Genomic DNA, 18,919 nt, shown 5'->3' on the forward strand with positions numbered 1-18,919 from the left:
TTAGTATGTTATTGACACAATGAAAAACTAAAAAAAAAAATATATAAAAATAAAAAAATATAAAAAATAGGTTTATATGTTTTCCTTTTTTTTTAAATTTTCATCTTTAATAATTCAGCCTATATACGTCCCACTGCTAGGCACAGACCTCCTCTCATGTTCGAGAGGGCTTGGGATATAGTCCCCACGCTGGCCCAATGCGGGTTGGAGACTTCACATAGACATAGACACGCAGGTTTCCTCGCGATGTTTTCCTTCACCTAGTGGTGAATAACAAATGCTATTCCGTACATAAGTTCCGAAAAACTAATTGGTTTAAAGTTGGACGTCATATCTACCACCGCTTATAATTTTTTTTTAAAGCGAAATCTATGAACGAGGAATATATTATGCTAAAGCGATATACATCAAAATAAAAGTGATTTGTAAAGATTTCGGTAGTGGAAAAAGTTTTCTACCGAAATGGAGTTTCAAAGAGAAAGTACCGTTATTTCGTTAGATTCGGAAAGCTATTCTTCCCTCTTAGGCGGGAAATATTCTTGTAACGCCACATCGTAAGATGCAGTGACACCTGTTAAAACTCCTCGGGGAACTTTGAGAGTATAAAACTGCCAATATCTATAAACTGCTCCAGGAACCCGTTCCATAACTGACAACTGGTCTGCTACAAATTCGTATAAATGCGATCTTCGAATACATACAGTTATCACGAATTTCAAGCTCATTTTATACTGGTCATACTTAACAGCCCAGTATCGTTGCCGTGTAAAGTGGCCCACAGGTGTTATACACATATAAGGACTATTCGTGAATTATTTATTCTAAATTTGGATTAAGCAATTAAAGCTATAGGGTAAACGGTAGTCATGAATGTCGATATAAGTTGCACACGATGATAAGTACACGTTGATATTTTAGTGTCATTTATGATTATGAAATATTATTAAACTAGTAGCTCTGTGAGCTGGTGGTGAGCTGTAGATCTCGCGTTAAGATTCATATGCTTTTAAATTGTTAAAACAAAAAATACTTCTTTGTGTCATTATTACACCGTATTCGCAATGTTCTAAAGTGCCATAGACACTAATGGCACTTAAGTCTTTTATGCCAATTACCACCATTTTGAAATTTTTCCAAAAAACAAAACTACGGAAAAAATATATTTATCTACTGAACCTGCTCACAAAATTTCACGAGAATCTGTTGAGAATTGCGACCTGCAGAGGAAAACATCCGGACATACGAAAGCAGTTAGCTCGCATTTTTTATTTTGTATAATTGTTTGTGTTGTCTAAATCACGGTTTTTTCCACTTTTTCAATCCATGGGTATTAGAGAAATAGTGTCCCAAGTTTCTTTTTCCATTTTCATCATGGCAAATCTCTCAAAAACAATAAAAAGGGTCACTTTGTCAGGACATTTAGTGTCACCCATTTTATTATTCCTTAGGCATTATGTCAAATCACATTGTTATTGCATAACGTAAATAATAAGTCGTAGTATAATACTGCATGATAATACCATGAACTGATTGTTGGCAATAGAACACATAAAATTATACCGTTATTTCAATGTTTATTGCGTTAATTTCATGAAAAAGTAAAATTATTGGAGTTGTACAAATTTATTATAGCTATCGTATGTAATTGGTACTGAATGCACATAGAATTATATGGTTATTATTATTGTCTCCGTGCACGTGCACTTGGAAGTTTTTTTTTGCAATACTCGTAAATAGGCGACGAAGTAATACTGGAGTCATACTAATTTATTGATTTACCATACTTAAGTCTTGGTTATGAAGTTACGATACCTATTGAATATTGAATGCACAGGTGGTGATATTGAATACTGATTTAATGTATGGATACCTTTTTAGGGTTTTTTTATATTTGGGGACAATCTTACATTGATATACCTAGCCCCATCGGCATCAAACTTCAAGACCGAGTGAGGAATGTCATTACCAAATTAAAATGGAGCTGGGCGGGACATGTTGCCAGGCAGAGTGATGGCAGGTGGGCCAAAATGCTAACGGAATGGTGGCCGCTTTCAGACGAAAGGAGTGCCTGGCGTCCGTTGGCTCGTTGGGTGGACGACATTCGGAAGACTTCGGGTCACTTCTGGATGAGATTGGCTCGGGACCGGGATAAGTGGCGTACTAGAAGAGAGGCCTATACTCAGCAGTGGGCGATAAAAGGCCGATATGATGATGATGCTGACCTAGCCCCAAACTAAGCAAAGCTTGTGCTATGGGTACTAGCCGACGATATACATAATTATATAAATGATACGTTGATTGAATAAGATGCGTAAAATCTAAGACGATTTCGTTGTTCGAATTTGATAAGTAAACAAGATCGCGCTGTACAGCGCCATACATTTTGCGGTAACTCTGGTTGTAAAAATTGACGTTTGACAATTCAGTGACCGCAAAACATATGGCGCAGTACAGCGCTGTTTGGGATGTCTAACTAAGGGGCACATTTTTTACTTAGACTTTGACCTTGCTATTACAATCACTTCTCTTTGCTTATAGATATATACATATTTACTTTGTTATATAAGAACTCTTTCTATCCCAACAGTCAAAATGATGTCCGAAAATTATTATTATTATTATTTGGTTTAAGACAGGCAGCTGATGCTGGTACGTCTAAATCAGAGTTCACTACACGATTTCACTGCTTAGATAGTCTGTCAAGATTGTTTTTAAATTGATTCACACTACAAGAGTTCACAACTTCGGAGGGTAAATTCAATACATTTGAAAATTTCCTTTTTGTTACCGTCATACAAAGTATACGGAATTGTGGTAACACAATAGGAAATAACTTACGGACAATTTTTTTATAGGATCGAAAGAGCTCGTGATTCTGAGTAAAAATAACATAAAAATCTGATTTAAGAAAATTGACAATTTTTTAAGGCAGAAAAAAATTAAAAATTACTCAAAATTGAACTGGAAAATTTAGAATAAAGTCTCTAATTTATGGTGGCACATAGATATGCCCCCATCCATCCCTATTAAGGTTTCAAGAAATGCTCATGAAGCATTCATATCTTCATGTTGCAGCTCAATTCGGACAATGGGCATTCGGACCGCAGCACGGCTTCGCGCGGATAGCGCGCTGGCACCTCGAGAAGGCGCCGGAGCGGCTCCCCAGCGGCGACGTGGAGGCCGTGCTCTGTCTCATAGACGACGACTTCACACGCTCCATGTGGCACTTCCAGTGAGTACCAACGAGCTAGAATCTATACAAGCCTGACTAGAACTCAAAAATGACCCCACGGCTATTGCACCGCGAGAGACTCAACTGTACAGCGTGACAGCGCGCAGTTTAACAACGACAAATATTGAAGTTGGTGCGGCCATCATAGCCCCGCTTGTAAGTTTGTATAACAACTTACTGCTACAAATCAGTAATTACAGACACTTAATAACAAATACGGACAATCTTTGCAGGTTCAGACTGACGTACCGACTGATCCTCCGAGAGAAGGAACTCCACTTCAACATCGGCGTGTACAACCCCAGCAAGGAACTAACGTTCAGCTGCCAGCTCCTACTTCACACGTACTTCAAGGTGCCCGACGTGCGCCGCTGCCAGATCACTGGCATGCACGGCTGCATGTTCATTGACAAGGTTCGTTACTTAACCATCGGTTACAACCCCAGCAAGGAACTAACGTTCAGCTGCCAGCTCCTACTTCACACGTACTTCAAGGTGCCCGACGTGCGCCGCTGCCAGATCACTGGCATGCACGGCTGCATGTTCATTGACAAGGTTCGTTACTTAACCATCGGTTACAACCCCAGCAAGGACCTAACGTTCAGCTGCCAGCTCCTACTTCACACGTACTTCAAGGTGCCCGACGTGCGCCGCTGCCAGATCACTGGCATGCACGGCTGCATTTTCATTGACAAGGTTCGTTACTTAACCATCGGTTACAACCCCAGCAAGGAACTAACGTTCAGCTGCCAGCTCCTACATCACACGTACTTCAAGGTCCCCGAAGTGCGTCGCTGCCAGATCACCGGCATGCACGGCTGCATGATCATTGCCAAGGTTTGTTTTTTTATGTGCGGCTAAATGCTTTATATTGGGTGTCTTTTCAATTTTTTCCTTAGGTAAATACACGGCGGGTTACCCCGCAAATTCACTATGCCATATTAAACACCTTCTACGATAGAATCAACCCCGAAATAGCGAAAAAAAAAACCTTTTTAATATATTTTGACTTATCAGATCGATGCTTTTTAAAGTGCAATCATTTGTCTTGTCCATATCGTTATTGGTCCTATAAATATCATTATGACATTTATGACTTACATATTGAGTTCGCAGAATTTGATAAAACACTTCGTATGTACGAGTCTAATATCCTACTGCTTTCTAATTTTGACTAGGGCTAAAGTGCAATTTTGCGATTAATATCCTAGCGTGACTATAAAATACATAAGAGAGAAGGTTGCAATGTTCAAACTTCGAATCACTATAGGTGGATAATTATAAAAAACCCGGCTTCAAAATTTTGAATTTCTGGGTCAACCCTATTGTTACTCTGGATATTTCTGTTTACATTTACTAATTGGAACTAAATTCCAGACGCGGGAAGGCACAGTGTACCAAGAAACCCGGGAAGTCGTCACTATTAACGAATGGACGGACCGCATCTACCAAAACACTATGCAAGAACACATCATCACTAACGTCGTCAGCGGCCGCAAGATGCGGATACAGAAGTACAACTTCCCTGACACCGGTATGTATCGCACAGTCTACCTGACTGTAACAGTCATCAACGAGTGAGACCGCATCCAACAGAACACGATGCAAGAACACATCATCACCAACGTCGTCAGCGGCCGCAAGATGCGGATACAGAAGTACAACTTCCCTGACACCGGTATGTATCGCACAGTCTACCTGACTCTAACAGTCATCAACGAGTGGGACTGCATCTTATTGAACACGATCCAAGAACACATCATCACCAACGTCGTCAGCGGCCGCAAGATGCGGATACAGAAGTACAACTTCCCTGACACCGGTATGTATCGCACAGTCTACCTGACTCTAACAGTCATCAACGAGTGAGACCGCATCTAACAGAACACGATGCAAGAACACATCATCACCAACGTCGTCAGCGGCCGCAAGATGCGGATACAGAAGTACAACTTCCCTGACACCGGTATGTATCGCACAGTCTACCTGACTCTAACAGTCATCAACGAGTGAGACCGCATCTAACAGAAGACGATGCAAGAACACATCATTACCAACGTCGTCAGCGGCCGCAAGATGCGGATACAGAAGTACAACTTCCCTGACACCGGTATATATCTCACTGTCTACCTGACTCTAACAGTCATCAACGAGTAGGACTGCATCTAATTGAACACGATGCAAGAACACATCATCACTAACGTCGTCAGCGGCCGCAAGATGTGTATACAGAAGTACAACTTCCCTGACACCGGTATGTATCGCACAGTCTACCTGACTCTAACAGTCATCAACGAGTGGGACTGCATCTAATTGAACACGATGCAAGAACACATCATCACTAACGTCGTCAGCGGTCGCAAGATGTGTATACAGAAGTACAACTTCCCTGACACCGGTATGTATCGCACAGTCTACCTGACTCTAACAGTCATCAACGAGTGGGACTGCATCTAATTGAACACGATGCAAGAACACATCATCACTAACGTCGTCAGCGGTCGCAAGATGTGTATACAGAAGTACAACTTCCCTGACACCGGTATGTATCGCACAGTCTACCCGACTCTAACAGTCATCAACGAGTGGGACGGCATCTACCAAAACACTATGCAAGAACAGATCATCACCACCGTCGTTAGCGGCAAGATGCGCATACAGGAGTACCATTTCCCTGACACCGGTATGTATCGCATATTCTACCTGACTCGAACAGTCGTCAACGAGTGGGACAGCATCTACCAGAACACGATGCAGGAACACATCACCAATGTCGTCAGCGGAAGGAAAGTGTGTAGTATTACAACGGAGTCTAAACCACACTCAATTGTTTTGGTTATTAAGGTACAGTCACGAGCTTTAATTTGGGACCCATTTCCATTAAATGTTGTTAGAATATCCATAATGCAATAAGGTCGAAACTTCAGTTCGATAGTGTTGAAATGTCAAGTTAAGACATTTAAATGTCTTATTGAATCGACCCTTGAAATGATAACCTCTTTGTAAAAAGCTATCACTACGGTTTTCTAATTACGAACATGTGTCAGTGTCAGTCAAGAAAATTATTTTGATGTTTAAAGTGACATTTTCACGAAATATAATTTTGCAAATAATAAGCATGCTCGCGGCTAATCGTGATCAAGTAAGACTTCAAATTATTGATTTGCACGAACAAGGAGTAGGCATTCACGAGATATCACGACAAACAAATGTGACTAGAAACACAGTTCGCCGTTGGGTTCGACGTCACGGGAACGAGGGAAATCTTATTGACTTACGGCGAAACAACCATCGCCCGCACGTTATAACGCAAGAGCAGAGCCGCCTGATGCAAAGGCAATACATGATGAACGCCTTTACACCGACGAGCCATTTTGCGGAAACGTTTGAAGTCCACCCTTCAACAGTTAGAAGGCATTTACACGCTATGGGACTGCATCATAGACGGCCTGCAAAAAAAATTGCCTTGACGGATAACCATAAAGCTGCTCGACTTATTTTCGCACGTCAATATCTAAATTTTGATTGGACGACTACGGCTTTCATCGATGAAAAGACTTTTCTATCTTCCCAAACGGGCAGACTACATTTGTGGCGGACTGACAAGACGCGATACATGGAAGACCACGTAATAGCTAACAACGCGTCTGGTCGCATTACAGCGAACATGTGTGGCTGGATTAGTTCAGGAGGCATTGGAGAACTTGTAAATTTACCACCCAGAGCCACTGCTCAGGATTATGTTGATTTATTGGACGAGAGTGTGCTTCCGACATTGCGATTATATTATCCACAAGAAGAAGTCGCTAGAATAAATTTTGTTCAAGATAACGCAACCATTCATACTGCAAGAATCGTTGGAAATTGGTTCAACAATAACAGAGCAAATTTAAATGTTATTCCGTGGCCTGCAAAGTGTGCCGATTTAAACCCAATCGAAAATTTATGGGGCTTAATGGTCCAAAAATGGTCAAATCGAAACGAAAGAGCTAGAGAAGCACTTATAGATCACTGCCACACAGTCTGGGAAAGTTTTAGGGGCACTGACATATGTCACAAATTGATTGGATCCATGCGTGACCGGCTCCAGGCCGTTATTGACAACCAAGGTGGATATACGCGGTTTTGAATATTTAGCGTAAAAATTGGAGAGGAGTAGTTAGGTGTAATTTATTTTCGTTTTGGCCTTCGGCGATAGTGTTTTCAGTGGGCCTACCGCGAAAACCGAAATTCGCAAATTGCGGGGATATTTCTCTTTTATTCTCACTAAGAAGTAATTATAGTGACAGAGAAAAATGCCCGCAATTGACGAACTTCGATTTTCGCGGTTATAGCCCTGCACCGCTAATAATGCTGTCTATATATATAGTTGTGATAAGATTGAGTTTTGTGTCATAATAAAAATTAATAATAAAAAAGTTTAATATGTTATAATAAAGGTAATAATTTTTACTGTTATTTTTTTTCGTATCACGAACAATAAAATAAATACTGCCGGATAGAAGACAAGGCCAAAAACCCCATTGCCTAAGTGACAATTACTCGGAAAAAATCGGAAATGATCGTTTGCGCTCGTTCCGCCCGGTTGACGTAATTGAGCGGTTGCCCCTAGAAACGTAAACTTAAGTTGTCCAACTTGTCGATGGTAAACATTATATCTATGACACTGCGTTAAAATATTAGCTCTAAATAGCGTCAGTTTGCTACACGATATTCAACTTTAGGTGGGTCCTAAATTAAAGCTCGCGACTGTACTATGTATTATTATTATTTTTGTGCTTTTAAAAGTATTGGTATGTCTCAATTCTGGTGCCGATAAACCCTTCTGTAATCTCTGCTGACAGCGTATAAAGGTGCCCTCCGCCCGCAAAATACCGTAAAACTGAGTTACTTTGAACCATTTTTTATATTAAACATGACACTTTCTGAGCAAAAAAAAAATTACAATCTGCAAGATATGAGAAATGATATAGTTTTTCTGGAAATACATTTTAATTTAAATAATTGAAGAAAAAAAATCTTCAAGTCACCCCTATTTCTTTCAGTTGTATCCTTATTACTACTGCAAATTTTATCGTAAATATATGAAACTTTACAATCTTTCTCACACAACACTATAAAATGATTTGGTTTTCTTGCTTTTCGCAAATTCATTAAACTATGCCTCAATTCTTAAAAAAATATACCTTAATTCCGCCTAGGTTCGTACCATTCCCCCGCTCTCGTCCGTATAGTCAGTGCGGGGCAAGTCGTGTTGCTAGACGGACCTGACGTGCTACGTTGCGCGCGCGAGCCAGCGAAATTCTATTTCGAACGCATAGCTCTGCGCGCTCGATCTTTTGCAGCACGCGGGTTGGCGGCGCGCCGGGGCACACGCGCCGGCTGCAGCCTTCATATATGGCATGTGATTGACCACGTTAAGTTCTTCAGTGCGACTAACATATTCACTTCGCAGTGCATGACTAAACCTAAACACCAAAATACATAGGTGATAATAATGATGAATTGATCGTTATATTTCAGTGATCTGGAACCCCTGGGCGGACTACGCCAAGGAGATCCCCGACTTCGGCGACGACGAGTTCCCCAACATGGTGTGCGTGGAGGCGGCGCGCGTCGCCGCGCCCATCGTGCTGCTGCCCGGCACGGCCTTCGAGGCCTCGCAGATACTGCAGGTACATACTGCCTTCCTGAAGTACAACATGCTGAGCGTGCAGGCCGCGCCCATCGTGCTGCTGCCCGGCACGGCCTTCGAGGCCTCGCAGATACTGCAGGTACATACTGCCTTCCTGAAGTACAACATGCTGATCGTGGAGGCCGCGCCCATCGTGCTGCTGCCCGGCACGGCCTTCGAGGCCTCGCAGATACTGCAGGTACATACTGCCTTCCTGAAGTACAACATGCTGAGCGTGGAGGCCGCGCCCATCGTGCTGCTGCCCGGCACGGCCTTCGAGGCCTCGCAGATACTGCAGGTACATACTGCCTTCCTGAAGTACAACATGCTGAGCGTGGAGGCCGCGCCCATCGTGCTGCTGCCCGGCACGGCCTTCGAGGCCTCGCAGATACTGCAGGTACATACTGCCTTCCTGAAGTACAACATGCTGAGCGTGGAGGCCGCGCCCATCGTGCTGCTGCCCGGCACGGCCTTCGAGGCCTCGCAGATACTGCAGGTACATACTGCCTTCCTGAAGTACAACATGCTGAGCGTGGAGGCCGCGCCCATCGTGCTGCTGCCCGGCACGGCCTTCGAGGCCTCGCAGATACTGCAGGTACATACTGCCTTCCTGAAGTACAACATGCTGAGCGTGGAGGCCGCGCCCATCGTGCTGCTGCCCGGCACGGCCTTCGAGGCCTCGCAGATACTGCAGGTACATACTGCCTTCCTGAAGTACAACATGCTGAGCGTGGAGGCCGCGCCCATCGTGCTGCTGCCCGGCACGGCCTTCGAGGCCTCGCAGATACTGCAGGTACATACTGCCTTCCTGAAGTACAACATGCTGAGCGTGGAGGCCGCGCCCATCGTGCTGCTGCCCGGCACGGCCTTCGAGGCCTCGCAGATACTGCAGGTACATACTGCCTTCCTGAAGTACAACATGCTGAGCGTGGAGGCCGCGCCCATCGTGCTGCTGCCCGGCACGGCCTTCGAGGCCTCGCAGATACTGCAGGTACATACTGCCTTCCTGAAGTACAACATGCTGAGCGTGGAGGCCGCGCCCATCGTGCTGCTGCCCGGCACGGCCTTCGAGGCCTCGCAGATACTGCAGGTACATACTGCCTTCCTGAAGTACAACATGCTGAGCGTGGAGGCCGCGCCCATCGTGCTGCTGCCCGGCACGGCCTTCGAGGCCTCGCAGATACTGCAGGTACATACTGCCTTCCTGAAGTACAACATGCTGAGCGTGCAGGCCGCGCCCATCGTGCTGCTGCCCGGCACGGCCTTCGAGGCCTCGCAGATACTGCAGGTACATACTGCCTTCCTGAAGTACAACATGCTGAGCGTGGAGGCCGCGCCCATCGTGCTGCTGCCCGGCACGGCCTTCGAGGCCTCGCAGATACTGCAGGTACATACTGCCTTCCTGAAGTACAACATGCTGAGCGTGGAGGCCGCGCCCATCGTGCTGCTGCCCGGCACGGCCTTCGAGGCCTCGCAGATACTGCAGGTACATACTGCCTTCCTGAAGTACAACATGCTGAGCGTGGAGGCCGCGCCCATCGTGCTGCTGCCCGGCACGGCCTTCGAGGCCTCGCAGATACTGCAGGTACATACTGCCTTCCTGAAGTACAACATGCTGAGCGTGGAGGCCGCGCCCATCGTGCTGCTGCCCGGCACGGCCTTCGAGGCCTCGCAGATACTGCAGGTACATACTGCCTTCCTGAAGTACAACATGCTGAGCGTGGAGGCCGCGCCCATCGTGCTGCTGCCCGGCACGGCCTTCGAGGCCTCGCAGATACTGCAGGTACATACTGCCTTCCTGAAGTACAACATGCTGAGCGTGGAGGCCGCGCCCATCGTGCTGCTGCCCGGCACGGCCTTCGAGGCCTCGCAGATACTGCAGGTACATACTGCCTTCCTGAAGTACAACATGCTGAGCGTGGAGGCCGCGCCCATCGTGCTGCTGCCCGGCACGGCCTTCGAGGCCTCGCAGATACTGCAGGTACATACTGCCTTCCTGAAGTACAACATGCTGAGCGTGGAGGCCGCGCCCATCGTGCTGCTGCCCGGCACGGCCTTCGAGGCCTCGCAGATACTGCAGGTACATACTGCCTTCCTGAAGTACAACATGCTGAGCGTGGAGGCCGCGCCCATCGTGCTGCTGCCCGGCACGGCCTTCGAGGCCTCGCAGATACTGCAGGTACATACTGCCTTCCTGAAGTACAACATGCTGAGCGTGGAGGCCGCGCCCATCGTGCTGCTGCCCGGCACGGCCTTCGAGGCCTCGCAGATACTGCAGGTACATACTGCCTTCCTGAAGTACAACATGCTGAGCGTGGAGGCCGCGCCCATCGTGCTGCTGCCCGGCGCGGCCTTCGAGGCCTCGCAGATACTGCAGGTACATACTGCCTTCCTGAAGTACAACATGCTGAGCGTGGAGGCCGCGCCCATCGTGCTGCTGCCCAACACGGCCTTCGAGGCCTCGCAGATACTGCAGGTACATACTGCCTTCCTGAAGTACAACATGCTGAGCGTGGAGGCCGCGCCCATCGTGCTGCTGCCCGGCACGGCCTTCGAGGCCTCGCAGATACTGCAGGTACATACTGCCTTCCTGAAGTACAACATGCTGAGCGTGGAGGCCGCGCCCATCGTGCTGCTGCCCGGCACGGCCTTCGAGGCCTCGCAGATACTGCAGGTACATACTGCCTTCCTGAAGTACAACATGCTGAGCGTGGAGGCCGCGCCCATCGTGCTGCTGCCCGGCACGGCCTTCGAGGCCTCGCAGATACTGCAGGTACATACTGCCTTCCTGAAGTACAACATGCTGAGCGTGGAGGCCGCGCCCATCGTGCTGCTGCCCGGCACGGCCTTCGAGGCCTCGCAGATACTGCAGGTACATACTGCCTTCCTGAAGTACAACATGCTGAGCGTGGAGGCCGCGCCCATCGTGCTGCTGCCCGGCACGGCCTTCGAGGCCTCGCAGATACTGCAGGTACATACTGCCTTCCTGAAGTACAACATGCTGAGCGTGGAGGCCGCGCCCATCGTGCTGCTGCCCGGCACGGCCTTCGAGGCCTCGCAGATACTGCAGGTACATACTGCCTTCCTGAAGTACAACATGCTGAGCGTGGAGGCCGCGCCCATCGTGCTGCTGCCCGGCACGGCCTTCGAGGCCTCGCAGATACTGCAGGTACATACTGCCTTCCTGAAGTACAACATGCTGAGCGTGGAGGCCGCGCCCATCGTGCTGCTGCCCGGCACGGCCTTCGAGGCCTCGCAGATACTGCAGGTACATACTGCCTTCCTGAAGTACAACATGCTGAGCGTGGAGGCCGCGCCCATCGTGCTGCTGCCCGGCACGGCCTTCGAGGCCTCGCAGATACTGCAGGTACATACTGCCTTCCTGAAGTACAATCTTGCATTTGATAAGATGTGTAAAATCTAAGACATTTTCGTGCTTCTAATTTAACACACAAACGAGATGGCGCTGTACAGCGCCATACATTTTGCGTCAAAAGTTGACGTTTGACAATTCAGTGACCGCAAAACATATGGCGCAGTACAGCGCCATCTGTTTTCGATGTCAAACTAAGGGGCACGTTTTTTTCTTAGACTTTGCCTCTCTATTACAATCAATTATATTTGATACATAGCAATGGCTATAGCCTTAAATAAATACGGAACAAATCTTGCACAATTTGATCTAGCTCTACAGTAAGTTCAATACAGCTTGTATTATGGGTATTATTTATACGATGATTTAATAGAAAATATCCATAAGTCTAGAGCAAGGATTCTTTTGTTATGAAAGTAACGAGCTTAAATTCCGTGTTTTTACCGATAAATAATTTATGTTTTGATTTGATTGTTGATGTTAATGTTATAACTTCCAGGTAATGTAAGCAGATGGCGCTCCGCCGCTCGCAGCCGTCCAGCGTCGCCCGACTATACTGACACGCGCACATTCCTCAGGTATTTTTTACGGTTAACTTTTCAACGCCAGATTCCCTACAACTGGACCCGAGGACTTTATATTTAAGCAGAGGACCTACCGTGAATATTGAAGTTAAAATTCTCATTATCTGATTTTCTATCTCTTTTTTTTAATATTCGGACGGTAGAGAGGTAGATAACTAAATTTCAATTGGATATCTCTGGATATTCTTACCTAACCTAACCCTTGATGACGCAAGTGGCCCTTAGGAGGATATAATCGTGGGCCAACAAACTATCCAACTGGAATAAAATACACTTGTTCAATGCAAAATTAGATAGAAAACAATTTAAAAAAAAAATGGTTTCAAGTATATTTATGAATGCGAAAGGTAAAATAATTTTTAAGAGTATATTTTACCGTGACGTGGTATCATTAAATAAAAAGGCGTTTGAATTGTTACCGTTACTTTGTCTAACATAACATTTTAGATTTCCTGTATTGTTATTTGACTCACGAAAATACAAAAATAATGACATCCCGTGTGTACAATAAACAGTAACTAATATACTATGTAATGTTTATTTAATCATTTAAGAAAATTGTAGCAATAGTAGCGGTGTCACTAATATAGCTCACTGCTATCAATTAGTTTATAGGGAGCGTGCATGAACTGTAGGAGGCAGCACAGGAGCCGTCAGATTTTTGGCGCGAGGCGTAAATGTGATGTTTATTGTTCCGATGTAGCCCACAAGATGGCAGAACCTACTATGCACAAGAAAACACGTGACGTGTAAATTTACATGTTTATTGTTCCGATTCAGGCCAAAAGATGGCAGACCCTCCAACGCGCACGGTCCCTATAAAAGACAAGAATACAAAAAATTGCTCATAAACTCTTGTACTTTTACCAAAGTTGAATTGAGTAAGATGTGTAAAATTTAAGACAATTCGTGCTTCGAATTTGACAGATAAACGAGATGCTCTACAGCGCCATACATTTTGCGTCAAAAGTTGACGTTTGACAATTCAGTGGCCGCAAAACGTATGGCGCAGTACAGCGCCATCTGTTTTGGATGTCAAACTAAGGGGCACGTTTTTTTCTTAGACTTTACCTCTCTATTACAATCAATTCTCTTTGCTTCTACATCAACCTTTGAATGTAATATTTTTAATTACACTGATATGTCAATTCTGTTAAAATGATTTAAGTTGATTGTTATTTGTCAACTGATTTAAAAATGGCGGATAACATAAAATGTTTAATTGTTTAACTTAAGTACACTCATCTTGCCAAACATAATTGCTAATTATTCTTGTTCTTTATACAATAGGGTTGTTTCCAATTTTTTGAAACGCTCGTATTACGTTCTATAGATATTAACTAAAAGTTGCCCTAAAATTCAACTTTTATACTAAAAACGGCTTTAAATATGTTAAATTAACAAAATATATTTTGACAGATGCTTTCGCGCCCAAAACGCTCTTTGAAAATTGTGTGACGTCACAGTTTACGGTTTGACACATAACTACATAGGCACGTAGAAGATACGAACTCTCAACTGACATTTGTCATTTGTTGTCTATCGCCTAACTGTCAACAGTGTCAATCCGAGAGTTGTGACGTCATCAGAATGTTTCGAGTTTGGTCACGTGACGTGTGCCAAAAGATATTTTAAATTCAATATTTACAAAAATATGGTTATTACAGGTCCCCTAAAAGTAGTTTAACATGTTCTTATAATCCAAAAGAATTTATTGGGATACAATTCTGCCCTAAGATTTGTAGATGGAAACAACCCTATTGCTTCATTTCACGTCTTCCGTACTTCTTGTGATACTTGTTATTTCTTTAGCTTTAATGTAACTTGACTGTACACTAGTTTCCGTTTCCAGTAGTATCATTTTGTTATATTCATATATTTTGATGGAATAAGTATTATTCATTCGAATTCAGCCAATGGATTAAATTTTTCGCATTTTCACATAATATTTGACACCAATTTGGGCAAAAGTGCTCTTTAAGTTTGAAACATGTTTAAAAATGTCGTCTTGTCTCGTTGAAAAGAAAACTGAAGTTTTTTTTTCTTTGGGATCCCTACAAATATTTACAGTACATATGGCGCTACTTTACCGCACTAGTGCGATAATTAGTACATTATGTGACTCGAACATTTAAAGGGCTATATGTACTGTAAAACCTACGATACATGTGCGAATAGGTTATTCTCAACTCGTGTCGATATAAAACACTCCCTTCGGTCGTGTTTTAATGTATCGCCACTCGTACTATTTTGAGCAAAATTAGTACAGTTACTCACATAATTGACTTTTGCAAGCGTAGATTAAGTTAGTTCAGTATCAGAATATAATCAAACTCTGGTTATAATACATTTTGTAAAGCCTGACCAGTAATATATGATCACTGGAACTAAAATTTTCACACTAAACTGAACTGTAACACTATACATGAGAATAACAGCGTCCTCTTGACAATGATCATATATTTCTGGTCGGGCTTTCAGTTTCTGTCGCAAAGTTGTTTTTAATTATTGATAGCTCAAAATACTCAGGCATTGTTGTGTTATTCAATTGTTATTTACGTAACTGTGGTTGTAATTTAACATTAAGTTTTTTCGATGGGGCGAAGACAGTCTTTCGTTCTAATAGCAATTTTGAATCGCAATATAATATAATGTTAGTTTCTTGCCCAATAAGTTATACAGTGGAATCCGCTTATACCAACTTCTTACTATGACGTGATTACTGTGCGAAGTTTGGTTTACATATAAAATTCTTTGTAACAAAGTTGGATAAGATGACTTCGCTTATAGTGACATATTGCTTACTATGACCTATAAATCCTAGTTTTGTGAAATTCTGACCGGTTATACTGACACATTCGACGGTTTTTGTGACCGTTTTCATCACCACGTCTCACGTACGTGGCGTGTAAGTTATTTTAGTTTTGATTCTCAGTAACAAGGTGATAATTGTTACTAGTTTAATAAAACTCATCTCTCACAATGAGAGATTAATTTTAAAAACTTAGTAACAAAGGTCGGCAACGAACTTACATCCCTCTGGTGTTGCATCCATGGGCGGCGGTAATCGCTTAGCATCAGGTGATCCGCCTGCTCGTTTGCTTCCTCTATCATGAAAAAAAAAACATAACATACAACTATGCTTTATATAACATCCGCTTAGTGTGATTTGTTTGTCACTCCTCGATGTCATTATAAGCGGATTCTACTGTACCTAATCTTCTAATGTTTAAGCTTTTATGCACTAATTATACTGAATGTATTGCCTCTAAACTATATAAATAAACATTTAACTGTAATTTTACAATTATGTACAAATTCCTAAAAAACATTCCGTGCATAATGTACATAAGCGAACGATTTGTACAAATTAATGTGTTTTTATTTACTTTTTTTTATGTACCCTTTATTAATTTGAAGAATTTTGGAGGCTTTTAAAGTATACGATGGTAAATGTAAGATTATGTACTTATAGATATAACGAGTTCCTTAATACGGTCATGCAATATGGAGCACAAGCACAGAATAAGTAATTGTACAGAAAATAAACTTCCTACAAAACCGAAGTTTGACAGCGATTCAGGGTCGAATCATGCTGTCCCTTTCTAATCCCTATCGGCTATTTAGGGTTGTTAAAATTCAAGTTATCTTATCTGTGGTTATGCACGCAAAGGGAGGCCAAGTTGTGCCAACCCTAAGAATTGCTCGGAGCAATGCCGAGCCGAACGGAGCCGAGAATTCCTGAAAGGATCATTTTCGCCCCCATGCACAAGCTCGATATAATAATATTATACATACATATAAGAATTTCAACGAACGAACAACTGACGTCTTAGAATTATCATTTTCACTGTTCAAAAGATAAAATATAAGATTAACGCAACACCAAATAAAAATATGAAAATATATATTTTCGTTTCTGTGTATGGTTTTGATTTTTTGTTAAGTAATATGTTGCGAAACTTGCAAAGACGAATGTATGAATAAAGAACTGTTGTTTTAAAGGAAAAAATATAAGTACTATCAGTGCCTCGCATTGCATTCAACTTGTAAATAAAGTATTCAACTTGGTTCAATAGAAATCGTCAGGTGACAAGCAAAACTCACTAATTACTAAAAAATTAATATCAACTTTATTTTAGTAGAAATATGGTTCATTATGGCTATGAACTTGTCCACGTAATACGTGAGTCTTGCTTGACGAAATGGCTAAAAATGTAATCAAATCAAATGATGGTACCTATGACAGCTCCTTCAAATCTCTTTTGCATAGGTTTAATTAAAACAATAAATTAAGAAATATTTTTTACCGTATCTTTATGAATTAAATTAATGTGTTAAACTAGGAAACAATGTGTACAAACTTTTTTCTTGACAGCTACGCCGAATATAAAAAAAATTGTCATAGGTACCATCGTTCCACACGTCAGGTATAAAATCATATTATTTTTATGCTCTTTCGATTTATTGACCTTTATCACTTCGGGCAAAAAAATTATTGTAATAGAGGTAAAGTCTGAAAAAAAAACGTGCCCCTTAGTTTGACATCCATAACAGATGGCGCTGTACTGCGCCATATGTTTTGCGGTCACTGAATTGTAAAACGTCAACTTTTGACAATCAGAGTTTTTGACAACGTTTACATGTAAAATTCGAAGCACGAAATTGTCTCAGATTTTACACATCTTAATCAATATATATTAGTTTCAGGTTATTTCAATTTAAGTATGTTTAATGAAGAATAACTTTGTACAGTTTTTCATATTTGCCCAATTCCATTAAATACAATATTAATTATTATAATACGCTTTTCAGCATGTATCGTGGTTTCCCCTTTCCTAATTCGCCCCTCCCCCACTTTTTGAGATCCCTCTACATTCTAACTGTACAAGTTGGAGAGAGACGGACATAAATTCCTGCGATAAATGCTGACTTGCTAAATAATAGCAAAGATAATACATTGATTGAGTAAGATGGGTAAAATCTACAACAAACACATTACACAATTCGTGCTTCGAATTTGACAGGTAAACGAGATCGCGCTGTACAGCTCCATACATTTTGCGGTAACTCTGATTGTCAAAAGTTGACGTTTGTTAATTCAGTGACCGCAAAACATATGGCGCAGTACAGCGCCATCTGTTTGAGTTGTCAAACTAAGGGGCACCTTTTTTTCTTAGACTTTACCTCTCTATTACAATCAATTCTCTTTGGTAATAGGTTTTTAATTTGCTAACCGAATAATATAAATTGTCCCCAACTGTGTATAAGCGCTATGAACGAATAATTTTATTATACTTGTCATAAAATCTTATTTATCTTCCTACTCCCACCTACTTCCTACCACGATTCTACTTATAGTACTACGTATGTATTACTTCAATGAAATTTAACCTTTTTGACGCCAATGACGGATATATCCGCACCGTAGGTCCAACGCCGAAGACGGATTAATCCGTCACAGACCACGGAGCAACATAGCCTACGTGCATATGCATAAAGTTCAATTTCAGTTTTCACAATTCGGTGACCTGCGTGACAGCTTTTGTGTTTGACACGGCGTCGAAAAGGTTAAACCTTTTTCAAGTAAAATAGCGTATTTTATTTTGTTTCGTTTGACTTTAAATCAAAGCAAAATCGACTTTATGTCCTGGACTATTGTTTCAAATTCCTCTGTCGATTTTTTGTATGGTGATCCTTTATATATTATGATATAACATTTAAGATTCAACAACTAGTGTTCGTCCTTAAGCGTATGTGCATGAGGTTGATTTCACAATTTCAAGGATAACTCGTTTTTGTACTAAGTGTGTACGAGCTGTACATTTGTATGGAATATCGTTGTAATAATTATAGTGGAAACATCGAAGTTAGCAACGAAAGTGTACTTCAATAGGTGCAATAAAGTGAAGTAATAAAATTATAGCTTGTTTTATTTATTTTTATTAATCCTTGTACCTACAAAATGGTATTTCTTTATCCGTGCAGTGTAGAATGGGTTCTTTGAAAGGCCGACACAGACAAGCCTACTTACGTCACCCCAGAGTGGAAAGTGC

At 42.6% G+C, this 18,919-nt stretch overlaps 2 protein-coding genes across 4 annotated transcripts in view; one reads left to right on the plus strand and one right to left on the minus strand.

Moving 5' to 3' along the window:
• The window catches only part of LOC133519348 (uncharacterized), a 78,556-nt gene extending 59,770 nt beyond the window's left edge, over window positions 1–18,786 (plus strand). The window contains exons 4-8 of the mRNA XM_061853385.1: window positions 3,076–3,232; window positions 3,466–3,787; window positions 4,610–4,766; window positions 8,756–8,907; window positions 12,779–18,786. Coding sequence (XP_061709369.1) covers window positions 3,076–3,232; window positions 3,466–3,787; window positions 4,610–4,766; window positions 8,756–8,907; window positions 12,779–12,787 — 797 coding nt within the window. The 3' untranslated portion in view covers window positions 12,788–18,786. The remainder of the gene's footprint in view (window positions 1–3,075; window positions 3,233–3,465; window positions 3,788–4,609; window positions 4,767–8,755; window positions 8,908–12,778) is intronic.
• Window positions 1–18,919, minus strand: part of LOC133519349 (proteasome inhibitor PI31 subunit) — a 495,710-nt gene that overhangs the window by 84,559 nt on the left and 392,232 nt on the right. The window lies entirely within an intron of this gene.

The sequence above is a fragment of the Cydia pomonella genome, chromosome 6 (assembly GCF_033807575.1).
Source record: "Cydia pomonella isolate Wapato2018A chromosome 6, ilCydPomo1, whole genome shotgun sequence".
NCBI classification, from domain to species: Eukaryota; Metazoa; Arthropoda; class Insecta; order Lepidoptera; family Tortricidae; genus Cydia; species Cydia pomonella.